Here is a 25,839-nt window from a genome sequence, read left to right as displayed (position 1 = left end):
GTTATTTACCATCACCGAAGCTGTAGGTCCCGGCTGCCCTCTGGCACAGAGTGGGATCTACCCCTGTGGAAGTCAGTAGGGTTATAACCGTGCAAGCCCAGCAAGAGAGGGAATGGTTTCTCCAGGCTGTGGTTTTCTCCCTGTTTCTCCAGGCTGTGACCCCTGCATTGCTCTCGGGACAGACAGACAAAGCAAAATGCAAAGGTCCCGCTGTGACCCATGACCACTCCTAGCTTCTCACTCTGCCCTGGCCTGTCTCAGGGGGACCGAACTCTAGTTACTGCAATGCCAGCCCATCTGCTGCTGTCCATCTCCCGCCATTTCTGGCTGAGATACTGAACTGACACAGCATCTCACCCCGATACTTCACAGGCTGAAATGTTGGTTTAAAAGCAAAATTACCCGTGACAAGGTTTGCTCAGCTGAACTTTAGCGGTAGCTGGTTGCGCTCAGCTGACCTTTTAGTGGTGACTGAATTTGCTCACGCCTTCACAGAGTTGCAGATTGCCCAGTGAACAAGCCACGGTTTCCCCTGCTAGTTTTTGTTTGATTCCCATTGACACACATGGAATAAACCCAAGAGTGATTTCTTCCTCGTTTCTGTTGTGGTTCCTGGCAGTCTCCACCTCCTGCACTTACTGTAAGTCGGGTGGCTCATTCCCTGCGCTGGTTCTGGAGGGAAACCAAAGACGAGAATCAAGGTAGAGTCTGATTTATGGCCGGGTGTGTATCGGCATTCTGCTGAAGTCACGTAACTGGCTGCTCTGGGCTGGTTAAGAGCCCTTCCAGGTGAAGGTAGGGAGCCTACCGAAAATGTTCTGTGTTGCGTGGACAGAGCCAGGCCTTGGCAGGGGGATGTTTCTGGCAGGGATAGTTGGGGGTTGGCTTCGCTGTAGGGAGATTTGCATAGTGATGGGACGAGAGCTCCACTTCCAAATCTAAACTGCAGACTCTTCTGCCTGATTGGTTCACTCCTCCTCTTGAAGTGCTGGGAAGTCTTGTGGACTGTGCTCAAGAGAGGGTGGGGTGGGGGAGAAGGTTCACGGTGTAAGTCCCAGTTGGTGCAAAGGTCTCTGCAGATCTCTGCTTTCTGAACCAAGGATTCCTACAGCTCCCTGATCCTGCAGCCTCGGGCAGGCACAACTCCTGCTGAAGCTGTGTGAAGTCGACAGGATCAAACTCTAGGGCCTTGGGTCCCGGTTCAGCAAATACTTGTGTGCTTAAGTACTTTGCTGAATCGGGGCCGTAGCCATTTAAATATCGGCAGCTCTCCTCAGGGTTTGGCTCTGAGGGGCGCTGTGCAGCGCACAGGCTAGGCTGCCTCTCCATGGCTCTTCAGAATTGCTTCTGGGGTGACTTGTGTGTCCCACTGGGGTGAAGCTCACCCTGTGCACCAGGGCTAGCACCAGGCCTGTGCACCACAGAAATCCCACTAACCTGGCACGTGGCCCTGGAGCTGCCCCTCTGCCCAGGGCAGAGTTCCCTCGTTGGGTCCAAGTCGCGTGGATATTGTGTTGTGTGCCGATCTGTGTCTTCTCAGCCTCTCCATGGTCAACCTTCGCTTGGAGGCTTGAATAGCCAAACTAGCAAGATTTGGACTCCTAACACCAGCGCTGAGGCAGGTGGGGGATTAAATCTTTGCAGGTAGGGGCATGGGGGAGGGTTAGAGCCTGAAACTCTTCAGCACTTGTGAGAGACTGGCTCTCGAGTCGGAGCAGGGTTATTGGTGCTCTGAGCTGTGTGGGCTGCTTGTTTCTTGATTACTCATCTTCGTGCTTGGTGCCCACCTCCGGTTGCAAGAGGAGACGGTGGTGCTCGGCTCGCCAGGAGTCGTTCCCCCGGTGTTAACATACATCCTGTAAAAGCCACTGGGCCATGTAATGTCGTGAGGGGCGCTGGTGGATTTGTAAGGGAAGGAGGGGGAGATCTTCCTGAGGACAGCACACACCCACTGCCCCCTCAGCGTGTCTCTTTAATCTCCCAGTGATGTGGGTTTGGCCTGTGGCTCAGGGTTCACTCTTCCTTTGCATAGACCAAGGCTGTGTCCTGGGAGTTCCCAAGCCGGAGCCGCTGGGCACTGTCCTCTGGTGCTGAACATAGAGGGTTGTGTGGGGTGCAAATCTGTGCGGGTCTTGGGCTGCTGCAGCAGAGCCATCCTGACCGCCAGTTGCAGGTAGGAAGCCAAGAGCAGCTTTGCTGAACAGGAGCCCGAGGGGTCCCTGAGGCACGCACCTCACCCAGAAAGGCGAGCAGTCCCATCCTGCTCAGCAAGCACTTTGTCCAGGCCCGAGCCACTGCCTTGAACCGGGGGGGGTGTGCCAAGCACGTCGTCCGGGCCTGAGCCACCGCCTTGAACCAGGGTGGGCAAGCGCGTCCTTACGGGCTCTGCTGAATCAGGAGCTGAAAGTGAGGCACCTAAAACGGGGATGGGTTTTCCCCAGAGGCGTTGCAGGCCCATGGAAGTCAGTGGCAGGGCCCCTCTAGCCAGCCAAACGCACGTCCTATCCAGGCTCCTAACTGAAAGCTGCGGCCATCGTGAACTCCCGTGTCTGCCTGCAGCCTCCTGGTCCTCTCCCCGAGGAGCAAGTGTGACTCTCTCTGTTGTCCGGAGTCCCGTTGTGCCGGGTTGGCGTCTGGGCAGCTCCTGTGCCTGGTGGCAGCCGGGACGTGACATTGCCCCTGCGGGCCCTGAGCGGTGCGGGAGCTGCTACTGGTTGGGTTGAAGGGGGAAGGCGCACTGGTAACTGGCTGCTCTTCAGCAGCATTAGTCGCGGGTATGCTGCTTCCTGTGGCTTGCTCATGCTTTAATAAAGAGACCTCTACCGCGGCCGTACCTAGCCGCTCACCAAAGGGAAGATCTTCGGTCCACGCCCACCTCCAGATGAGTAGAAGATGCAAAATAGTCAGGGACCTTGCCAGCTCTAAGGGCGAGTGTGAATTGTGTGGAAGGGGGCTGCCTTCAGGATCCCGGGCCGTGTCGGTGGCTGGGGCTACAACTCAATGATTTTGGTTTTGAAACCAGCTCGTTCTCAAAAGGTGCTTGGCTCTGGTCCAAGGCAGAAGTGTTATTGCACGTAGGAAATGGCTCGCCTGGGAGAATCTGACTTTTGCTTTCTGTGTTGCTGAACTGAAATGGTGTCGATCTCTGGCCAGCCCAGCATGCGTGGGTGAAAACGCTCCAGCGGCCCAGAAAACCAGTTGCAAGGGTCTTGCGCTCAGTGGCAACAAACTAACCCTGAGCAAAGGCCTGGGAGCCGCCTCTCTCAGTGCACTTCCCTGCTGTTGGTGGATGGGTGGACAAGTAGGTGCAGTTGTATCCTGGCAGCAGAAAGGGGGCGGGGGGCAGGAGAAGTGGCCTACCAGGATGCTCTAGCCTCTTGTTTGATTTTCCTCATTAACCTTCTAACCACAGGTTTCAGAGTAGCAGCCGTGTTAGTCTGTATCCGCAAAAAGAACAGGAGGACTTGTGGCACCTTAGAGACTAACCCATTTATTTGAGCATAAACTTTCGTGAGCTACAGCTCACTTCATCAGATGCAACCACAGCACTGCCTGGAGCCAGGCTCTGTGACAGAACGCCAGCCGGGTGCATGTCCGCCCCCAGGGACCACAGAGCGAAGCCTGGGGCTTGTGCCGTAGCATCGAGCTCCTGAAAACCAGCGCGTGCGAGGTCCTCGTGTTGCAGGGTGAATTTCACTCCTGCGCAGGGGGCCAGCACGGGCCTGTGCAGGAAAGGGTGAGAGGGGAGCGTGGGCTGACACTGCACCAGGGTGAATTTTAACCTTCAAAGTCTAGCTGCCCTATTATGCTAATGACCGGAGATCTGTTCACTCTGGCAGCTCATTCTAGACCAAGGTTCTTTCCAGTTGCAGATGGACCCTAGGGCAGATGGGTCAGAAGACAGGCCTGAGATTAAGGTTGTCGGATTTATCTTTTATTCCTGAGGCATCTCTAAATCCCCTAGTCGGAGAACTTGGTCCTACCTCTGTTTTAGTGTGTCCTTCAACCTGTCCTGCTGAGTGTTGCATGGAGCCTTTCCGTGAGATCCTGAGGAAGCCAACAGCCTGTTATCTAGCCCACAGCAGCTAGTCCTGGTGTCCTGGATCCACAGGATCGGAGCTATACCCCAGCTTTTGATCAGAACCAATCAGTGTGCCAGACCCCCAGGGGAGCCCCTCTACCTTCAGGGCGGGCCACACTGGGCTGCAGCCCCCTTGCTTCGCTGTTAGTCTGCCCTGAGAGCAAACGTAATCCTTTCCCCCATCCCTCCCCCCCAACAGCAATGCAAAGTGTAGGGGGAAATTGAGGCATGCTGTCACGGAGTCCCTGGGCGATGCTCTGGAACGCTCCCTATGAAGCCAGGCAGGACTCTGGGGAAGTCTCCTTTCTGGGAGCAGCCTGTCTTCAGGACACACAGCTCACCCAGCTTCTACCTTCCTGGGTCTGACCTTGGAGCGTTCAGCATCCTCTGCCCCTCCGTGCGCTTCCCCCAGCGAGTCCGCTCAGGTAGGGGTCTTGGGGAAGCCAGAGGGTCCTGCACCCCAACTCCGCAGTCAGACGTGACTCTCAGCCAGCCAGTAAAACAGAGGTTTATTAGACGACAGGAACAGGGTCTAACACAGAGCTTGTAGGTGCAGAGAACAGGACCGCTCAGCTGGGTCCATTTTGGGGGCAGTGAGCCAGACAACCACATCTGCCCTTCACTCCATGTCCCAGCCAGCCCCAAACTGAAACTCCCTCCAGCCCCACCTCCTCTGGGCTTTGTCCCTTTCCCAGGTCAGGAGGTCACCTGATTCCTTTGTTCTCCAACCCTTTAGCTCTCACCTTGCAGAGGGAAAGGGCCCAGGCCATCAGTGGCCAGGAAACAGGGTGTCGGCCATTCTCTGTGTCCAGACCCCTGCACACACCTGCCCTCTAGGGCTCTGCAGTGATCATACACTCTTATCCCACCACCTAGGTAATTAAGAATTGCATAGGGGAAACTGAGGCACCCCCACACTATTCAGAGGAAACATTAAGAACAGTCCCACTTCGTCACACATGCACAGGATTCATAGAAACACTTCTGGCAAGTCCCACTTGTCCGGGGGAGGCGCTCAGGGCGGGCCGCTCTGCAGTGTTTAGGGGGAGTTATTTTTGTCTCCTGTAGGCAGAGGGACAATAACAAAGCCAGGAACGCCTCTGAAAATGGGGAAGACCGGGTCCGTTCTTTCTGCTGAATTCAGAAATGGCCCAGGGGATTTCCATCAACCTTAAATAAAACCGAACTTTGGGCGAAGATCAAGCATGGGAGATGCCACCCTTTCAGGTGGCCCACCAGTGGGGCTAGGAGCCTGGCAAAACGGGGGGTGGTGTTTAAAATCTGACCGGGACCCTCCCCACAGGCCTGTGATGACAATCACTAGTCACTCCAGCGTATGGGTCTGACGCTGTGGCAGATGCCCCGCAGGAATTGTTCTCCGGTGAACAAAGACGCGCCCTGAAGCCCGCGGCGTCCCCCTGCAGCTCGGCGTCCCTGCGGCTCTGACGCGGTTCTCCCTGTGTTGCCAGGTGTCCAGAGTCGGACGAGATGGCACAATGGAACCAGCTGCAGCAGCTGGACACGCGCTATCTGGAGCAGCTGCATCAGCTGTATAGCGACAGCTTCCCCATGGAGCTCAGGCAGTTCCTGGCCCCCTGGATCGAAAGCCAGGACTGGTAAGTCCTCGTGTCTGCCCGCCTGCTTCGGGGCATGAGCCAGCCTCCAGCGCGTGGGGGTCAGGCAGGGACTTACCTGGGGTGGGTATCCCGTAACCGCAGCGGCTGGGGGCGGGAAACTGCACTCGGTGGGCACCTGGCCTGGCAATTCCTCTGTCCAAACCTCCTGCGCTTGGGCTGCTGTTGCCAAATGGCGTGGCAGCACTCTGGCCTGCTGTGGCTGTCTGGATGACCCTCTCCCATGCCCGGGGCCAATACCAGGACGAGATGCCACTGAAGTCACGCCTGGGGGGTTTCAGGCTGCCTGGCCCTGGTGCTTAGCCCTTTGCAGAGGGTGAATCTGGCCATTGCTGAGCATCTCTCCTAGAATCGGAGCCGGTGGAGGAATTTGCAAACACAAGCACTTCCCCTCCCCTCTCTCCTATGTCACTGGGCGACCCGGCGCTGCCAAGGTGGTGAATGTTGGTATGTGTCACACCTGCAGGCAGGTAGGGCAGCCCGGGGGCTCGGTGCCGGGGCTGGCTGGAGCACTTTTAATGGTGGATTTGACACATCGCATGCGGGTCTGGGACTGGGCGCTGGCTCTTGCAGCCTCTCCCCGCGGTGGGAGGTGGAGGGGAGCGATGCAGAGCGCGTACTCGGCTTGCGAAGACTGACTCAGGCCGAGCTGTCGGGCAGCCTAAAAACGTCCCGGTAGAATTTGCATGCACAGCTGCCTGCACGAGTGAGTCGGGCCTATGCGCACGGATGAGCAGGTTTCTGCAGCCACTTGACTCAGGAGTGCAGACGGCGCCTCTTGCTCTCGCTGGGGCTTGCCTAGGGGGCCCTCGTCAGGCAGCTGGTCACACCCCAGCAGGGAGCCTGGGCCTGCTCTCACTGTGCAGGTGGGAGTCGCTCCCATGGAGCCGCCCTGGGCTGAGGCTGGGGTGAGCAGAGTGGGGCCCGCGCTGGTGGCATGGACTGTTCCTACCCCCTGCTCGCACCCGCTTTGCGTGTTTAGTTCAGTCCCGCCTCTGTGCTGTCCCTCCCACGCAGGGCGTACGCCGCCAGCAAGGAGTCCCACGCCACCCTGGTGTTTCATAACCTGCTGGGGGAGATCGATCAGCAGTACAGCCGCTTCCTGCAGGAATCCAACGTCCTCTACCAGCACAACCTGCGCAGGATCAAACAGTTCCTGCAGGTGGGCGCCCCAGGAAGAGCCTCTGGGGTCAGCGGCGCGGGTGGCCGGGTGGGGCGCATGGGGGGGACGCTCTGCCTCCTGTCTCTCGCGCTCAGACGCGGCGGGGTTCTCGACTCAGCCCGGCCAGCTGGTTAAGGGTGCTCCCGTTGCCTCCCTGACCTCGGGACCCACGAAACTTATGGGCTCGACTCGCCCTCCAGCCCTGTCTAGCCGCACAAGCTGCGCCACGTGAGAAACCGCCGCCGGGCCCTTTGCACGGAGCTGTCGCTCCCTTCAGGCAGAGTGTCCCCGGCCGGCATCTCGCTTGGCCGCAGTGGGCAGGTAGCCACTCCAAAGCAGCAGTCCCACCTCGGCATCGCCTTCCCTCGGGGCCCCAGCAGCAGCAGTCTCAGCTCAGCGCCTGTCCCCAGCCAGCCCTGTCTCTGAGTCCGAGCTCGACGTCCCTGCCCAGCCAGCCCCCAGCTTTCCCCCTTTACGCCTCCCTCCAAGCCTTTTGCCAATGTGTCCGGGTAGGACTAACAAAGCCCACAGCAGCTCATTAACCCTTTCCTGGCCCTGTCAAGGCCCCTCGATCGCAGTAGAACTGTCCACATGAGGGGTTGCACCTGGGTAGCTATGCAGGTAACCCTCCTGCCCCCCAGTGACATGGCTCTGCTGGTCCGAGATCTTTGACAGCCCTCGTACTCTGGCCCCTCCGGAGGGCTGATGGGGCTGTGGCGTGGCTGCCGGGGGCCGTGCCCAACACTCTGAATCGGAAACCCAGCGAAGCACGCACTTCCATTGTCCCGCACCCAGCCCTCCTGCCCTAGCCAGGGTTCAAGCAGAGGAGTCACAAGGCAATGCCTGGCCAAAGGTGGTTGGGAACCTGGTTGGCGTTTCCCCCTTCGCTCCTCAAGCACCAGAGAAGAGGCGGAGGCCACGTGATGTCGCTGATGAGCAGCCCCTGCCTCCCCACTCTGATGGCAGAGAAAGCCGTGTGCGCTCTCGGCTCTGCCTTGTCTGCGACCTGAACAGGGCATTGTCCTCTCCCCTCCAAGGCCAATGCTGAGCTGCAAGGTCGAAATGCCCTTTGGGTAACGACCTCAGCTGCCTGTGAGTGGGGTAAGATTCCTGCCCTACTGGTTTCTCACGACCCCACCACTTAATATCTCTGCTACACTCAGTCTTTGGCAGATTGGAGAACTGATAGTGGGCAGTGATACCTAGTGGTCAGAGCAGAGGACTGGGGACCAGGACATCTGGGTTATCGTCCCAACTCCGACAATGATTCCCTCTGTGACCAGGTCACTTCCTGGGGAAACTGAGGCACGGAGGGGGCTTGGCAGGTTCTACTAACTACTTGTAAAATGCATTTGTGGGTCGTCTGTGTCCAGGGAGAGACCAGCAGTTCGTGCTGGACTCTGCAAAACTGTGACGAATCCACTCTACATTTTAGGCAGTGTTTTGTGAGGGAGAACCTCAGCCTAGCAGGCCGTGATTCCCTGTTCCTGTTACACCCCTTAGCGGTTCCCTGAACGGCTCTAAAACGCTCGGCCTTTGCCCTAGGCTTGAAAATAACCATCATTGTTGTCACCTGCTCAACGTTGGTTGGATGTTTTTGTTTTTCTCCTGTCCCTCTCTCCAAAAATGCCTACAGAGCAGGTACCTGGAAAAGCCGATGGAAATAGCCCGGATCGTGGCTCGGTGTCTCTGGGAAGAATCTCGCTTGCTCCAGACAGCTGCAACCGCGGCCCAGGTGAGAGCAGGGGGGGCTCCAGCTCTTAGCTGAGGCGGTTCCCTGCCAGACAATTCCCTCCCCCCTTCCTTGATGCAGAATAGGCCTACGTGCCCTTTGGGCGGAAGTGGGGTGTAGGGGGTACCTAAGGCCTGGTGGGATTTGAATGGCCATTCGCAGGATCCGTCAAGAAGGGGGCCATGTTAGCTCCACGTGTGGGAAAAGTGGCGAGTGCAGGACGGCCATTAGTCGGCTTGGGCCGCTGTCGCTTGTTTGCGAGGTAGCGCCCTCTCGGGGCACAGTGCTAATCCTCGCTTGGCTCGGGGGAGCTGCGTCACTGCCCCCTGGTCTGTGCGTCCACCTGTCTTCTCCTCGTCTGCGTTCAGCTTGTCACTCTGGGTGTCAGGGTGGGGCGGGGGCATCTACTAAGATCTGGGGCCCCCAGGCTGCAATCCCAGGACTTGACGCTGCTGGTTTGATTCGTGGTGGGGAGGCAAATCTGCTTGTAAAGCCCTGAGCCAAGAGGCCAGAGTGCCCAAGCTGCCCGGCTGATCCAGGAGCTCGCTAGCAGCGCACGCGGCTCCCCTGCGGGCACACGGTATCGCAGCAGGGTCTGCGATCCGGCTCTCGCAAACGCCCATCTCCTTTCCCCTCCGCAGCAAGGCGGGCAGGCGTCGCACCCCACGGCCGCTGTGGTGACAGAGAAGCAGCAAATGCTGGAGCAGCATCTACAGGACGTGCGGAAGCGGGTGCAGGTAGGTCAGCCCAGCTGTCCGGGGACCAGCCCTGGGGATCCCCACCCCATGGCCCTGCTGAGTGCGTTTGAACCTCTGCCCCTGAGATGACCCGCGACCCCTCACCTTGCAGGATCTGGAGCAAAAGATGAAGGTGGTGGAGAATCTCCAGGATGACTTTGACTTCAACTACAAGACGCTGAAAAGCCAAGGAGGTAAAGGGGGAAGTGCCTGTCCAGAGGGGAATGTGCCAGGAGGTGCGATCTGGCGAGGCCTGTCTGAGCCAGCGCTGGGGGCAAGCTTGGCATTCCTCCCAGCGAGGGCAAAGACAGGGCACTGGCCTGCAACTCGGGAGACCCCAGTTCTATTCCTGGCTTGGCCACAGACTCCCTGTGACTCGGGGCAGTCGCTCAGTCTGTGTGCCTCAGCCAGTCCATGGGGGTCGTGCTCTAAGCCTCAGTGTGCGGTGGGGATCCCAGCCCGGCGTGACAGTCACCATCTGGGCTTCAGCCCCCCAGGCAGTGGGGATCCCGGTGCTGACTGTGGGGGGGGAAGGGGGGTGAGGATAAATACGTGAGAGGTTGGGGGTGGTCTGCTACTCCCATGTTGGGGGCTGGATGATGGTGCAGGAACAATTTGTGGAGGGGCTGAGAGCTGTTGAACCAAACTGTAAACCCTGTACGTGATGGAAACCAAGCCGGGGGTGCGGTACCCCAGCGCCCCTAGTTCCGGCACCTATAGGGCTGGAGAGATGGAGAGTTAAAACCAAAAGCCCAGCACCTTCTGCTGGACGGGTGACTGAGCAGGGAGCTGGGGGGCACTGGGCACCCCGTGCTGGGAGAGGGCTGGGGCGTGTGCGCTTGGTGAGTAACTCGCTCTTCTCCCCACCCAGACATGCAGGACCTGAACGGAAACAATCAGTCTGTCACGCGGCAAAAGATGCAGCAGCTGGAGCAGATGCTGACCGCGCTGGACCAGATGCGCAGAGTACAGGGCTCTCCTCCCCCGGCTTCTGTCTGCCCTCTGCTCAGCCTCCCCGTCCCCCCATGCCCTCACGTGTCAAAGTCCCTGGGCGGTTCCCTCTCGGGCACCAAACCGGCCTCCTCTTGTCTTAGGCACGAGTAGAAAAGACCAAATGAAAGAGCAGGGGCAGCTCCTGCCTCTGTCAGCAAGTGGCCTCGTGCCGAAGAGCAGCTGAGCTGCGTAGTGGGACGTGCCCGGCCTGTCCGTGTGCACACGTCAAACGTACCATGTGTGATCCGCTGACCCAGTGCAGGCTCTTTCACACCTACCCAGCCCTGACTTCTGCTGATTCTGTTTGAAAGCAAACAGCTGAGTCGATCGCCACCCCCAGGAGTTTGCAGTGACTTCCCTAAATCCACTTCCCAGCTGCTGTGCGTTTGGCGCACCTAGTGTGTGGAGAGCAACCTGGGGCCAGGCCCCCCGGAAGGGCTCTGCTCCCACGTAGGCACCATGACACGTGGCCGGAACGGAGCTTGGCAGGTTGGGAGCTGAGCTGGGAAATCTGGCCCCACCTCTGGGCATTGAGCACTCGAACATCTGTTCCTAAATGCAGTGTCGGGATGCTCAGATACCACGGTGAGGGGCTTGGTATAAGCACCGGCTAGAACAGGACATGCCCACAGAGCCGCAGTAGAAGCCACTGGTGCTGGCAGAGCTGCAGGTGCCTTTCAGGGGCTCCTCCCGTCTAAGGGATCTAGAACTTGCAGGGACTGGAGGGATCTGGCGACACCTGACTGTCTTGTTCCCTGGACAGGGGATTGTGAGCGAACTGGCCGGGCTGCTGTCAGCCATGGAGTACGTGCAGAAGACGCTGGCAGACGAGGAGCTGGCTGACTGGAAGAGAAGGCAGCAAATCGCCTGTATCGGGGGGCCTCCCAACATCTGCCTGGATCGCCTGGAAAATTGGTGAGAACCCATGAGCCCCCCGCGGCCTGTTCCCAGCAGAGAGCTGGCTGGGCGCTGCTTAGATCCCGGGCAGAGAATCCTAGAATCAGAGAATCTCAGGGTTGGAAGGGACCTCAGGAGGTCATCTAGTCCCACCCCGTGCTCAAAGCAGGAACAATCCCACACTAAATCATCCCAGCCAGGGCTTTGTCAAGCCTGACCTTAAAAACCTCTAAGGAAGGAGATTCTACCACCTCCCTAGGTAACGCATTCCAATGCTTCACCACCCTCCTAGTGAAAAAGTTTTTCCTAATATCCAACCTAAACCTCCCCCCGCTGCAACGTGAGACCATTACTCCTCCTTCTGTCATCTGCTATCACTGAGAACAGTCTAGAGCCATCCTCTTTGGAACCCCCTTTCAGGTAGTTGAAAGCAGCTATCAAATCCCTCCTCATTCTTCTCCTCCGCAGACTAAACAATCCCAGTTTCCTCAGCCTCTCCTCATGAGTCATGTGTTCCAGCCCCCTAATCATTTTTGTGACCCTCCGCTGGACGCTTTCCAATTTTTCCACATCCTTCTTGTAGTGGGTTAATTCAAACCGCCAGGAACGGATCTCTGTCCCTGGCCCCTCCTCCCGCCTGGCTAAATAGTCCCCAGTGTCTCCCCCGACCAAACGCGCCTCGTGCCAGCCCGCCTGGCTGCCGGAAGAATGAATGGTGGTCGATTGACAAGCCCATCAAACCCTTCGCCCCAGCGGGTGTGACCTTGCAAGGCGGCTGTGACGACTCGGGGCCCTGCCCAGGCCGCTACTGAGCAATCTACACCGTTCTCCTTTGCAAACCGCGTGCCTCGGGCGTTCTCCTGCAGCCCGCGGGGAAAGGTGCTGAGCGGGGATCCAGGCCTCTCCCCTCTGCTGGCTGCAGATTGCTGGCGCCCAGGCCAGTAAGAGGCTAATGAGTGAGAGGCGCTAACGTGGCTCCCCCCTCCTCCAGGATCACATCCCTCGCAGAGTCCCAGCTCCAGACGCGGCAGCAGATCAAGAAGCTAGAGGAGCTGCAGCAGAAAGTGTCTTACAAAGGAGACCCGATTGTCCAGCACCGGCCCATGCTGGAGGAGAGGATTGTGGAGCTGTTCAGGAATCTAATGAAAAGGTACCGTGGGTACTTCCCAGGTCACGAGGGCAAATCGCGGCTCCCGCTGACCCTGTGTGTGACTGGAAGCAGCTATCGCAGGGAGGAGGCTGGCAGCGCGGGTGTGTCTGGGAGGCGGGTCTCCTTCCCCCCCCCCCCCCCCAGGTCCAAGCATGACGCCCCATGTGCTCTCGTCCCACAGTGCCTTCGTGGTGGAGAGGCAGCCCTGCATGCCCATGCACCCGGATCGCCCCCTGGTCATCAAAACTGGCGTGCAGTTCACCACCAAAGTCCGGTTCGTCTTTTGTTTGTGCTGGGGGAGCTGTTGAGGTGGGGAGGCCAAACGCACGGTCGCTGTTAGCATGCATCTGGAGGGTCCTTTCGCTCCTTCGTTTGGCTGGAGGCCGCCCGTCCTGCCAGGGTGGGGAATCCGGCCCAAATGGCTGCAGGATCAGGCCCCGTGTTGACACAGCGCCAGCCGCTCTGTTCCCGGAGACTGCGGGTTCTTGTTTCTCTGGCGGGAGGACGTGGCAAGTGCTCCTGCCTCCGCGGCTGGTGGCGTTTGTGCCTCGACCGATCTCTTGGGGCATGGTGCCTCTGCTCGCCCACATGCCTGGCTCCTGTCGCCATATTCCCATTGCGGCTGGTCTCCCCTGGCCCAGCCTCTCCCACACGACACCTTTCTGCTCCGTCCTGTTGGAACGCTTGGCAACAAGAGCAGCATGACCCCGGGTTTGGAGGCAGGCGCCCCGGTGCGGTGGTGTCGTCCAGCGGCTGGCGTTGGAGCCCCTAGAGTGGGGAGGGACGGGCGTGAGGTCGAGAGCTGGGGGATCCCGAGTGCTGATCCCAGTTCCGCCGTGGTCCTGTCACGTGGCCTGGGACCAGACCCTTCCCCGGTCAGATCCCCAGCTGAGAGCCTGTCCCCTGAGTGCATGGGGGAGCAAGGGGGCAGTGGGTGCTAACAGCCTGATCCTCAGAGCACCCGCAGCTCCCAGCACGCTCGACAGCAGCTGCAAGGGCTGGTGCCCTGGGAATGGGGCTCTAATCTCCTGGAAGCGGAGACCTCCCTGGGCCTTTGCCTGGGAGCCTTCGTGGGAACAGCGCTGCCCCAGTGCTTAAGTGGTACTTAAACCTCCTGCCATCCTCCTGGGATGCTCGGCTCGTGGCCACCGGCGAAGGCTGCTCTGGCGTCCAAACGGCTCGTGCTGAAACGCCTGCTGCCTTCCGACAGGTTACTCGTCAAGTTTCCTGAGCTGAACTACCAGCTGAAGATCAAAGTCTGCATTGACAAGTGAGTATTGCGCTCTGGGCTGTGCTGCACCCGCGGGGCTGGGGAGAAGTCGCTGAACGAAGGGCCAAGCCGCGGCCATGGGCTCTGCCCAGGCCCCAGCCTCTCCTGGGGGAATCTGCCCTTGTGCTGAGATCCAGGAGGAGCGAGGGCTCTGTGGGCGCAGGGAAGGCTTTCATGCTCACTGCACGTGGCTCTCATTCGGGTGCCCTTGGGCTGCTGGGGTCAGGGTGTGCATGAGCCATCCACACGAAGTCAGGGCCCCTTGGGAGCTGCCGCGCCCACCTGGGTGGGGGGTGTAAATGGGACGTGCCCTCCACTCCGGAGCGAACCAACACTCTGCCTCTGTCTCCTCTGCAGGGACTCTGGTGACGTTGCCGCGCTCCGGGGGTAAGTGGACCCAACGCGTCTCGTCTTCCTCCGTTCCCCGAGGCGCGTGTCGTCCCGCCCCCTGCTCTGTTGCTGGGCTCTGGGGGGTCCTAACCGTCCATCTCTTTTCCCCCCCCCCCCAGGTCCCGGAAGTTTAACATCTTGGGGACAAACACCAAGGTCATGAACATGGAGGAGTCGAACAATGGCAGCCTGTCGGCGGAGTTCAAACACCTGGTAGGGAGCTGGCCCGGGAGCTGGCCTGGGGCCCGGGGCCCAGGAGCTGGCCTGGGCTTTAGCTTGTCCCTTCTCTTTGCAGACACTGCGGGAGCAGAGGTGCGGCAACGGGGGCAGAGCCAACTGTGACGTGAGTGTCTGAGCCTGCGCGTGTGGCCGGAGAGGCGGCCTGGGGGGCCCTGAAGGAGACCCCTCTGGTCCCCAGCCCAGAGGGAGGGAGAGCTCCTGCCAGGCCCTCCTCCTGGGCAGCCCCTCCAGAGCTCACTGGAGTTCTCTCCTTCTCCAGACCGTCTGTAGGGAAGATTTTGTGCGCCGCATTCTGCAGGGAGGCAAAGCAACCCCCCAGCGGGCCCCTGCAAAACGGGTCAAGCCTGCATGTACCTGCAGGGCATCTGGGGTGAACAGGCTGCTGCTGACCTCACTGTGCCCAGGCGCCAGCCCACTGGCACCCCATGTGGCTCTGTGACCCAGAGCAGTGCCTGGCCTGTCAGCTGCCTGGCGCCCAGGGGTGGGGGGAAGCTGGCGTCCTCTGAACGCCCTCCCTGTCACCTTCCCAGGCCTCCCTGATAGTCACAGAGGAGCTCCACCTCATCACCTTCGAGACCGAGGTCTATCACCAGGGCCTGAAGATCGACCTGGAGGTGAGTCCTGTGGGAATTGCTGCCAGGCGGAGCTGTGCATCTGTCCCCCTGCTCCCCGGCGGGAGCAGGACGGGGTCGCCCAGCCCAGTGGGGAAGGTGCCGCCAACTTCCCCCTCAGATAAAGGCCTCGCTTCTCCGATGGCTTGTCCAGGCCTGTGGGAGCAAAGGCCCCACCTGCGGGTACACAGAGCATTAGGCAGAGCGCTGTCTCTCACCTCTATTGCTGGCCTTCGCAAGGCTCCCAGGAGGAGATGGACGAAGGGAGGCAGGACGCTGCTGTGGCCTTGGCACTGGGCGAAGCCGCTCATGGCGGAAGGGGAGGCCAGCTTGAGAAGGGAGAGCACGCTAGAAACAAGGCTGCGCTCACAGCAGGGACCCCTGGCAGGGGCAGCCAGGCGGGGTGGCTTGCAGCATGTTGCAGGGCCTGGGCCGGGAGATGGGGCCGGGGCAGGTGGGGTGTGTGTCTGGAGGGACCTAAGGAAATAACCATGTCCTATTCAACATATTCATAAGTGATCTGGAAAAAGCAGTAAACAGTGAGGTGGCAAAATTTGCGGATGATAGAAAACTACTCAAGATAGTTAAGACCCAGGCAGACTGCGAAGAGCTACAAAAGGGTCTCTCAAAACTGGGTGCCTGGGCAACAAAATGGCAGATGAAATGTAATGTTGATAAATGCAAAGTAATGCACATTGGAAAACATAATCCCAACTATACATATACAATGATGGGGTCTGAATTAGCCATTACCACTCAAGAAAGAGATCTTAGAGTCATTGTGGATTGTTCTCTGAAACCATCCACTCAGTGTGCAGCGGCAGTCAAGCGAACAGAAAGCTGGTAATAATTAAGAAAGGGGTAGATAATAGGACAGAAAATATCCTGTTGCCTCTATAAATCCGTGATACGTCCACATCTTGAATACTGCGTGCAGATGTGGTCGCCCCATCTCAAAAAAGATCTACTGGAACTGGAAAAGGTTCAGAAAAGGGCAACAAAAATGATGAGGGGTCTGGAATAGCTTCCGTGTGAGGAGAGATTAATAAGACTGGGACTCTTCAGCTTGGAAAAGAGACGGCTAAGGGGAGATATGATCGAGGTCTATAAAATCATGACTGGTGTGGAGAAAGTAGTTAAGGAAGTGTTGTTTACTACTTCTCATAACACCAGAACTAGAGGTCACCAAATGAACTTAACAGGCAGCAGGTTTAAAACAAAAGGAAGTATTTTTTCACACAACACTCAGCCAGCCTGTGGAACTCCTTGCCAGAGGATGTTGTGAAGGCCAAGACCATAACAGGGTTCAAAAAAGAACTAGATAAGTTCATGGAGGCTAGGTCCATCAATGGCTATTAGCCAGGATGGGCAGGGATGAGGTCCCTAGCCTCCGTTTGCCAGGGCTGGGAATGGGTGACAGTGGATGGATCCCTGGGCGATTTACCGGTTCTGTTCATTCCCTCTGGGGCACCTGGCATTGACCGCTGTCGGAAGACAGGAGACTGGGCTAGATGGACCCTTGGTCTGACCCAGTAGGGCCATTTGTCTGTGTCTCGTCTCTCTAGACCCACTCCCTGCCTGTTGTGGTCATCTCCAACATCTGCCAGATGCCCAATGCTTGGGCGTCCATCCTCTGGTACAACATGCTGACGAACAACCCCAAGGTACGTGCGCGGCCTGCCCCTGGGTGGGAGAGACTCAGCAGATCCCCCAGAGGAGCTACCCCGAGGGTGTCTGTCTCTGCTCAGTTGAGCTGCCCTGGGCCTTAGCACTCCAGGTCAGACCCGTGTGAAACGCCCTCCGAACGCGAGTCTGTGCACCGCATGTCGGCAGCGCTTTGAGTGGTGGTGCACGGCCGGTCTGCCTGAGCCCGGTCCCTTGTGCAAGGGCTGAGTCTGCACTGAGTCTGCACTGGTCTGTCGTGTGGTCAGAGGCCGCAGCCTGGGGGCTGGAGCCCCATGAACCCCTCTAATTCGGACTGTGCTATGACCTAGAAGGCCCAGCTAAGATCGGGGGCCCTGGCACTGCACATAGACAGTGAGACAGTCCCTGCCTCAGAGAGCTTCCCAGCCACCCAGACGAGGCAGAGAGGAGAAGAGGGGAAACTGAGTCCTGGCAGTTGCTGGCGTGAGGTCACACACCCGGGGGGTAGAGGCACCGCCTATGGGATGCCAGTCCTTCTTCCATGGTACCCTGTCCAAGTGGGGTGGGGAATTTGGGCTGGGCAGCGTCCCCCTTCGGGCTGCCCGCTGCAAGCTGGTGTGTTTCCCAGCCTCCGTCAGCGTCACCCACGGGGCGGTTTCATTTTCTCCCGCAGAACGTGAACTTCTTCACCAAGCCCCCGATCGGCACGTGGGACCAGGTGGCTGAGGTTCTGAGCTGGCAGTTCTCCTCCACCACCAAGCGGGGTCTCAGCATCGAACAGCTGACCACGCTGGCAGAGAAACTCCTAGGTAATCTGCCCTGCCCGCCGGAGAGCCGGGCTGGCTGTGCCCATGGATTCTAAACCCCTTAGGCAGGTGGGTTGTCTTGAGGGGTGTGGGCTCTGCCCTGAGCCCGGGGGAGCCTGCCTAGCGTCCCAGTGGAGGAGAAACTCGGCAGGAGGCCTAGCCCCCGGTGAGCCCTGCCCGGGCGGCTCTCAAGCGGCACGGCAGGGTCCGTGCCAAGTGACGCAGGCCAAAGGCAGAGGCTGAGTTTGTTCCTGGCCTGACTCACTAGCCGGGAGCATGGCGGCAGCAGCCCGTGTGGGGCTCTGCGGTTGGGCTCAGTTCACGGACCCGTGGAAATGCCATTCGTTAAGGAAATCGCTGCAGTGCTAACGACCTGCTCTGTCCCCACCCTAGGGCCAGGCGTCAACTACTCCGGCTGCCAGATCACATGGGCCAAGTTCTGCAAGGTGAGCACTGCCCCGCGGCACGCTCCTGCTCCACGTTCCCCTCCCCGAGCCTGCGCTGACCGGGCATCTCTCTCTTCCCTGCAGGAAAACATGGCCGGCAAGGGGTTTTCCTTCTGGGTCTGGCTGGACAACATCATCGACCTCGTGAAGAAATACATCCTGGCGCTGTGGAATGAAGGGTGAGCCGTGGCCCGACCCCTGGGACCCTGGAGCTGACCCAGGGGATGGAGGGGCTGAGACGGGAGCTATAAGGTGGCTGCGGGGGGGTGTCCATGTCTCCTGTAGCTCAGTGACTCCCAAAGCCTGGGGTGTTCTCCCGAACGACAGCCCCTGTGAGTTCCCCCTGGGCTCGGAATCATGCTGGGTCCCTTTGCAGTTATTGAACTTTGTTTCAGGCGTTGATGCAGATTAGAAATGTGGGGTGCACACTTTACTGGGGGGGGTGCATTAGCCCTGGGAAGAGCTCAGCCAGGGCCGTGGTGCAGTCTTTGAATCAGGCCTGGGGTCTCTTCCTGAAATGTGCCCTAGCTCCGCCGTGAGCTGGATGCTGAAGCCGGGTGGGCTCTCTGGCCTGTGCAGTGCCGGTCAAGCGGGGGGCTCGGTTGTTTCCTTCTGGACTGAGCGCTGGGAAGCTCTGCAGCCAATGTCCGGCCCTCAGGACATGCCAGCCGGCCCGTTAGCCCTGGCAGGGTGGCCCTAGTGTATCAAATTGGCAGCCCATCCCGAGGATGGGCTCCCTCCTTCCCTCCCGGCCGCGGCGTTGGCTGCATGGTGGCAACTAGCAGGAAGAACTGTACGGAAGGGTCAGTAGATCTGTCTCTGCCAACACCCTGGGGCAAAGCAGCCCCTGGAGAAAGTTCCTCTCGCTTCAAATTGTCTGCGTGCCCACTGGGACCGTGCCTCGCAACCGTCCGCAGCAGCGGGGCGAGGGATCCCTTGTGACAATAACGTGCAGCCCCAGCCACGGCTGGCGGCGCTGATCCTGCGGCCGCGGCCGGCTGCGCTGGGAGTGAGGGAGGGAGGCGGCGATACGGCCGATCGCTGCGTGGCTCAGCACTGTCTCCCCTCTGCCAGGTACATCATGGGGTTCATCAGCAAGGAGCGGGAGCGTGCCATCCTGAGCACCAAGCCACCAGGCACCTTCCTGCTGCGGTTCAGCGAGAGCAGCAAGGAGGGGGGCATCACCTTCACCTGGGTGGAGAAGGACATCAGCGGTACGCACCCCGCAGGCAGAGCGCGTGTGTCCGGACAGGGCTGGGCACCAAGCCGGGGGGAGCCGCGTGGTCCCGTTACTGTGGAGCAAGGCGCTTGTGATCTTAGCGTGTCTTTGCCCAGCCCTGCAATCAACTCTGCCACCCGGCAGTCAGCCAGGGTCATGAGGGGCTTGGACCCCACTCTCCCGAGTCCCCAGCCAGCGCTCTAAACCCTGCCCCTCCTTCCCCACGACAGTCACTATTTGTGACACGTGAGCTGGGTAACTGTAGTAACCAGCCCCAGGATGCTGAGCACCTGGTGCTGCCAGGAACGGGGGGTGTTCGGCCCCTCCCCAGATCCCGGGCTCCCTGCTGCCATGCCCAGAACCTGCCTCTGTTCGGGCGCAGCCACTCCGCGGCGGCTGGCTGGGCTGTCTCTGTTCCTGGTCGTTCTGCGGGGCGGTTCCCAAGTGAGCCAGGGCCGGGCCAGCGTGACCAGCTGCCTCCCCCTCTAGGGAAAACCCAGATCCAGTCCGTGGAGCCGTACACCAAGCAGCAGCTCAACAGCATGTCTTTCGCGGAAATCATCATGGGCTACAAAATCATGGATGCCACCAACATCTTGGTCTCGCCCCTGGTCTACCTGTACCCCGACATCCCCAAGGAGGAAGCCTTTGGCAAATACTGTCGCCCGGAGAGCCAGGAGCACCCTGAAGCTACGGACTCAGGTAGTCGTTGACATTCCGCCCCTGCTGTCCGGCCAGTGGCTGGCGAGAGCTCTGCGGAGAGGGAACGTCGGGGAGATCTGGCAGCCGTGAACGATCAGTGTCACGATGGCAGGGAGCTGCCTCCCGGCCTGGATCGATGCTTCCTGCACTCGTGGGTAGTGAAGCCAGCCCATCTGTGGCTGGCCAGGTATCCCAATAGCGGGGCCGTCCGGGGTGGGACAGATGGCATTCAACTAACCGGCTCTTCTCCCCACAGGCACTGCGCCATACCTGAAGACCAAGTTCATCTGCGTCACCCCGTAAGTGTTCTCCGAGGAGGCTGCTGCCTGGGGGTGTCTGAACACAAGGTTGCCCTGCTCTGTAGGAGCCTCGACTGTGAGAGCGAGACTGTTTCGTTCTGTTGCAGCGAGCCCAAGATCCGGCCCTGTTGGGCTGGGAGCTGTGCAGACACGCATGATGACACCCTGTCCCAAGGAGCTCGGAGGCTTGCCGGCTCAGCCCCGCAGAGTGTGGGGGGAAGGGGGTTTTCTCCATTTTGCAGATGGAGAAGTGGGAGCCCAAGGCACAGGGTCACTCAGGAAGTGGGCGCAGAGCTGGGAATTGATCCCAGGGCACCATCCTTCCCCCTCCCACACAGGCTCAGCTCCGTCCGATGCTAGGCAGCCTCGCTGCAGCGGTGATGGACGCGGCTCTCGGCCTCTCATGGCTTCTCTTGTGCTGTCCTCCACCCCCTCCCACTACAGAACGACCTGCAGCAACACCATCGACCTGCCCATGTCCCCGCGCACGCTGGACTCGCTCATGCAGTTTGGCAATAACAGCGAGGGAGCGGAGGCCAACGCAGGAGGCCAGTTTGGTAAGTGGGCAATGCCTGGCCCCCTGGACTTAGAAACCTGGGGCCCTCAGTGCCCCAGGGCATGGGGCCTCTGATCACTTCGAGCTGGCAGGTGACTCAGGATCTGGCACCAGCCCTCTCCAAGAGCCCAGCTCACCTTAGACCCTTCCCAGCCTGGTGGCTCCCCAGCTGGGAGAGGCGTGTTGTGTCCAGCTGGCTCTAGGGGCTCCCCCCCATCTGACTGGCCCCTGTCCCTGTTTCCCTGCAGAGTCTCTGACCTTCGACATGGAGCTGACTCCGGAGTGTGCTGCCTCGCCCATGTGAGGGCTGCGCGCCCGGCTCCGCGTCTCGACAACTCTCGCTTCCCGGCTCCAAGTTATTCCCTCGTCCTGCTAGGTCATGTGTTCGCTCCGTGCCCCAGAGCCTCCCTGGGCTGCTCTCTGGGGAGAGACGTTGACCTGGGGGGTCCCGATCAGTTCGCGGCCGTCTAACTGGAGCACCCAGTCGGCGCTCGGAGGTGGTGTCGGGGGGCTGGGGGGAGGGAACCTTTTTTCTATTTCCTTCCATAACAAACGTTTTCTGCTCGATCAAGTGCCTGTTAGCATCTGATTGCCGCCTCCATCCGTGCGAAGCGCTTTCCAGACCTCCTGCAGCGCTGCCAGACCCTTTCCCAGCTCATCCCTGCGCTAACCTCCAGATCCCCACCAGGATTCGGTGAACAGGCCGCTGCTTTGCGGCAGCTGGAAAAGGAGCCTTGGAACCCAGCAGCCCTAACCCCCAAAGCTTTAGCCAGTCAGCACAGGGGTGAGGAGCGCGGAGACCGCGCCGGGCTGACCTGCCTCGGGCACCAGATGCCATTGAACGAAGAGGGCTGTGAAGCGACTCCCCGACAGGCAGGTTATTCCGATGGTTCTGCCTCCGGCCTCCAGGAAAGGCCGGAGGCTGGGCTGGGCGGGCCTTCAGCCCCGGTGCTGGGGTAACAAGTGGCCCAGCCGATCTGTCTCCAACATGGGGAACGGCTGTCCTGGCCCCTGAGCTGGAGTCAGATGTCCATGGCGCAGTTCAACTCCCTGCCTGTCTGCCGGGGCTCAGGCTAGACCCAGCATGGGCGACGAGCAAGCCAGGTGCCCGCCTCCCCCAGGCAAGCCCCCTGGAAATTGGCCAGCAGGGACACTTGGCTTGTCCTGTGTGCTGGGGCTGCAGCGGGGGGAATCTCCAGCGAGCAAGCCAGTAGTTCTCTCCCTGTCAGACCAGATCCACGCACTGTCTGCTGTCCCGATGCTCCCTGATCCCACGCAGCTGGGTCCTTCCTCCAGGTGGTCACTGTCGTGACAGTGGGGTGCCCTCAGTTACCAATCCGCTCTCTGGTGTAACCCGACTGGGGCCCCCCATCCCCGCCCTGGCTGCTGGGCTCCTCAGGGCACTGAATCAAACGCAGTGTCCCTGGTGCTCTCCCTCCAGAGTTTAAACCCTACAGACCTCTGGGGCCGGCTGGCACCAGTTCTTGCCGCTCTGTGGCCCGCCAGCCGCATTGGACTGGGAGCGGAAACACTGAGTGGCAGGCACTAGACAAACCTGGAGGTCTTTGCCCTTCATTTCAGTCGGAGGTCGGTTTTTCAGTGATAAGCTAGCAGGCTGGATGGCCTAGGAGGGTCAGCAGCCACCTCCCAACCAGCTGTGCGGGGTGAGGGCAGCAGGAGGAAAGTAACGACTCTCCTAGCGTCTGCCGGAAATGTGCCAAACGGCCAGCAAAGTGTTGTGGGTCAGAGAAGGTGGATCTCCTCTGTGGAGACTGGGTCACCCTGTAGACAGTCGGCGACTGTATGAAGCCATTACACACAGACAGTTCTGTGCTGTGCTTAACCAAGCACCATGCTTTGAATTTCTCAGGCTTAATGGATCCCAGTATAAAATCAGCGTGGGTGAGGGGAGCGGGGGTGCAGAGCCAGAGCCGTCTGCATGTTACAGTGTGGTCTAAACCCAGGCTTATCAACACTGGTGGGTGTTTCCTTTTCTTCCCCCAGAAGCCTGGAGAAGCCCTGGGCCGGGGTGGCAGCAAGCGCCTGCGCTGAGCTGCTGCTCCAGGCCCTTCGCATGGGGCTAGTGCTCTGCACTAGTGTGCTGCGTGGGCCCACGTTCACCGACCTGGCCCTCTGGTGCAGACCTAGGTGCTCAGATGAGGTGAACGCTGTTTGCCGACCCAGGTTTATTTCTTAACACAATAGCCGCCTCCTTCCACCACCACCACCTCCCTGCCTGCCTCTCTGCTTCTCCGTCATCCGGCCACCTCCGGCCTGTACATCTCCTCGTGACGCTCAATACTGTAAAGATTTTATTTTTTGTATATTTTATTGCTGTATTTACAGGCTTTAACTTTCTCCTAAATAAAGGTGCTAAAGCGACTGTGTGCTCCAGCTGGATTAATCTCTAAGCAGTCACTGAGACTCAGTCGGGTTAAATGCAAAAACCAGGGACAATGAGAGAGGCCAGACTGGGTCAGACCAATGGTCCGTCTAGCCTAGTGTCCTGTCGGCTAGCAAAGCCCCAAGCCAGGTGCGTCTAAGGGAATGACCAGAACAGGTTAATTTATCAAGTGATCCTTCCCGTCAGCCAGTCCCAGCTTCTGGCAAACAGGCATAGGGGTCACCCAGAGCATGGGGTTGTGTCCCTGACCGTCTTGGCTAATGGCCATTCGTGGACCTGTTCTCCACAAACGTATCTAGTTGTGGCCTTCACAACATCCCCTGGCAGAGGTCCCTCGGTGACTGCATTGCCTGAGGTACTTGCTTTTGTCTGTTTTAAACCTGCTGCCCTTAATTTCATTGCGTGAGCCCTGGTTCTTGGGGTAGGTGACAGGGTAAATAGCACTTTCTCCACACCAGTCATCATTCTAGAGACTTCGCTCGTCTTCCCCCGGAGCTCTCTTTTCCAAGCTGACTAGTCTCTTTTCAATCTCTCCTCAGATAGAAGCTGTTCCATCCCCTTAATCATTTTTGTTGCCCTCCTCTGTACCTTTTAAATTTCTAATGTATCTTTTTTTGAGATGGGGTGACCAGACCTGCCTGCAGTAGTCAAGGTGTGGGCGTACCCCGGATTTATATAGTGGCATTATGATATTCTGTCTTACTGATCCCTTTCTTCATGGTTCCTGACAGCTGCTGCACATTGAGTGGGTGTTTTCAGAGAACTCTCCACAACGACCCTAAGAGCTGTGAACAGTAATGGCTAATTTAGATCCCATGATCTTGTATGTAGAGCTGGGATTGGTCTTCCAATGTGCGTTACGCTGCATTTATCTGCAAGGCAGCCCCCGCGACCCAGGGTTAGATCATCTCTGCTTTATAGCAAGGTGGGGGAGCTGTATGGTAAACACCGCGACAAATAGGAAAGGAGTTCCTGTTCTTTTTGTGGATAGAGACTAACACAGCTGCTACCCTGCAAGACAAATGATGCCTCTGTCCTGCCCCCTGTGGCTGCTTCTCCACCTATAGAAGTAGCAGAACTGTCCCCTGCAGCCGAAGCTGCGGTTCCTGGACAGGCCTGGCTCCTTGAATAACGAAAGAGGAGTAGAGACTGCTGCCTGGCAGCTCTGCCTGGCAGCCAGCAAAACCTGTGTATTCCCAGCCTGCCCCTGGCTGTTCCTAGGGAGCCAGAGACCAGCCTGAGCTGCTGCAGGTCCCACCCGTTCCTCTTGTACCTTCTGCGGGTGCCACGCTTGGCAGGCAGGGTGCTCTGCCAGCCACGAACAGCCCGGGCAGGGACCCAGCCCCAGCCTCTGGCACTGAACTTTGTGGTTGGAGCCCCAGGCTGGGCAGGGCCAGAACCCCGCTGTCCCGTGACTAGCCCCTCCAGCTCAGAAGCTGGGGGCTAGACAAGGTTATTGAAATGCCAGCATAGGAGCCACAGGGCCTGGAAGTCAAGCCTGCAGGGCTAGTTCCCCTTCCCCAAGGAAAAGGGGGGTGCCCGGGGTTGTGCACAAGCTCTTCAGATCGGCTTTTGTTGCCCTGGGCCTGTCCCCTTCTGCGGGCACTACTGGCCTCGCTGCCAGCTCCCTGCCCACTGCAGAGCAGCCCCTGGGCCAGAGAGCATTTGGCTTCTACATTCAGGGCTCGAGCCGAGCAGGCGCCTTGCCCAGCCCTGCCATGGCTGCATGTTTCATCTCCATGGTCCACCAGGGAACCTCTCCTGCTTTCCTGGGCCAGGGCCACAGCCTGGCTGTGGGCGCAGCAGCTCACCTCCTGCCCCAGTGATGTCTTACGGTTTATATCCTCTGCTTGCTCACGCCCACAGCAGTCACCTGAACCAAGCACAGGCCTGAGGGCTTCAGGCTCGGTTCTTTTCTTACACTGAGGCACTGACGGGGGGTGGGGGGTGGGAATGGCTTTGATTTGCTGGTGGGGGAGGGGGGTGGATGAAGGCCCCTCTGGACAGGTGTCCCCCATGTATAAAAGGAGGTGCTGGCTGCAAGGGAGAGAACGGGGCGTACAGGGCAGAGCCCAGAATCCTGTTACTGGCAGGCCAGCAGCATGGGCAAGGGGCTATTTGCACGGCGGGGACGGCTCACCTGTGCTCCAAGAGGGCACCCTGCAGGTTTGACAGGGGTGCTTAGCTGCTCTCGCAGCAGGGAGGTGCTCCATGGCCCCTTGGCAAAGGAGCCACAGGAGCAGTGGATGCCCCAGCTCCCGGCCCAGCTCAGCAGCAGCTGGGAGTCAGGGCCCAGCCTAGTGCCACTGCAGGGGAGCTGCTCTCCCAGGGAGGGTCCCTGCTGCACCCCTGGGTGCCCACCTGCAGGGCTGGGGCAGGAGCAGGGCCCTAGTGCTGTGTTGTGCTGCCACCTTGTGGCGAGCCGCAAAGCTGCAGCAGTGCCCAGCTGGGTTTCTTCACTTTAGAGCTTGGCCCGAAGCAGGGGGGCTGCTCCTTTTCCCCAGCCCCTGCATGCCCCAATTTCACTCCCTCCCTCAGGGTTGGGGGGGGGGGCTGGCTGGGAGCCCAGTGACCAGTGCAAAGGATGGATGGGGCATGGGCCAGGCCCAGCTCTGCCATAGCCATCCTGCATTGTCTTGGGCCAGTCCCTCAGCGCCCACCTGTACAAGGGGGACCCCAGCACTGCCCTGCCTGCCCCTTGACCTCATGCACCCGAGCCCCCTCCCCAGCACAGCTGGTGCTGAGCAGGCTGTGTGCAGGGGGCCGGCTAAGAATAGCAAGCTCCCCGTGCACGCGGCTGGGCCCGCAGCCCTGTGCTGCTGAGGATGGACGGATACCCCAGAGCACCGGCCGGAGCAGCCTGGGC

At 59.4% G+C, this 25,839-nt stretch overlaps 1 protein-coding gene across 3 annotated transcripts in view; it reads left to right on the top strand.

Moving 5' to 3' along the window:
• Positions 1-22,951, top strand: part of STAT3 (signal transducer and activator of transcription 3) — a 33,628-nt gene extending 10,677 nt beyond the window's left edge. The window contains exons 1-23 of one of the 3 annotated variants that reach the window (XM_084615805.1): positions 5,551-5,697; positions 6,733-6,877; positions 8,514-8,612; positions 9,251-9,346; positions 9,459-9,540; positions 10,218-10,312; positions 11,103-11,254; positions 12,228-12,386; positions 12,568-12,660; positions 13,597-13,656; positions 14,014-14,043; positions 14,166-14,259; positions 14,342-14,389; positions 14,817-14,900; positions 16,463-16,561; positions 17,215-17,350; positions 17,741-17,793; positions 17,878-17,972; positions 18,868-19,007; positions 19,502-19,714; positions 19,971-20,013; positions 20,458-20,570; positions 20,818-22,951. In XM_084615805.1, the coding sequence (XP_084471931.1) occupies positions 5,570-5,697; positions 6,733-6,877; positions 8,514-8,612; positions 9,251-9,346; positions 9,459-9,540; positions 10,218-10,312; positions 11,103-11,254; positions 12,228-12,386; positions 12,568-12,660; positions 13,597-13,656; positions 14,014-14,043; positions 14,166-14,259; positions 14,342-14,389; positions 14,817-14,900; positions 16,463-16,561; positions 17,215-17,350; positions 17,741-17,793; positions 17,878-17,972; positions 18,868-19,007; positions 19,502-19,714; positions 19,971-20,013; positions 20,458-20,570; positions 20,818-20,873 (2,313 nt within the window). In that variant the 5' untranslated portion in view covers positions 5,551-5,569 and the 3' untranslated portion in view covers positions 20,874-22,951. Of the gene's footprint in view, positions 1-5,550; positions 5,698-6,732; positions 6,878-8,513; positions 8,613-9,250; positions 9,347-9,458; positions 9,541-10,217; positions 10,313-11,102; positions 11,255-12,227; positions 12,387-12,567; positions 12,661-13,596; positions 13,657-14,013; positions 14,044-14,165; positions 14,260-14,341; positions 14,390-14,816; positions 14,901-16,462; positions 16,562-17,214; positions 17,351-17,740; positions 17,973-18,867; positions 19,008-19,501; positions 19,718-19,970; positions 20,014-20,457; positions 20,571-20,817 lie in introns of those variants that run through there. The other 2 variants (XM_084615804.1, XM_084615803.1) reach the window with 2 other exon arrangements.
• The last annotated feature ends 2,888 nt before the right edge of the window (positions 22,952-25,839 follow it).

Source organism: Lepidochelys olivacea (assembly GCF_965140295.1).
Source record: "Lepidochelys olivacea isolate rLepOli2 genome assembly, chromosome: 27".
NCBI classification, from domain to species: Eukaryota; Metazoa; Chordata; order Testudines; family Cheloniidae; genus Lepidochelys; species Lepidochelys olivacea.
Note: the sequence above shows the minus strand (reverse complement) of the source record. Positions and strands in the feature narration are given on the sequence as shown.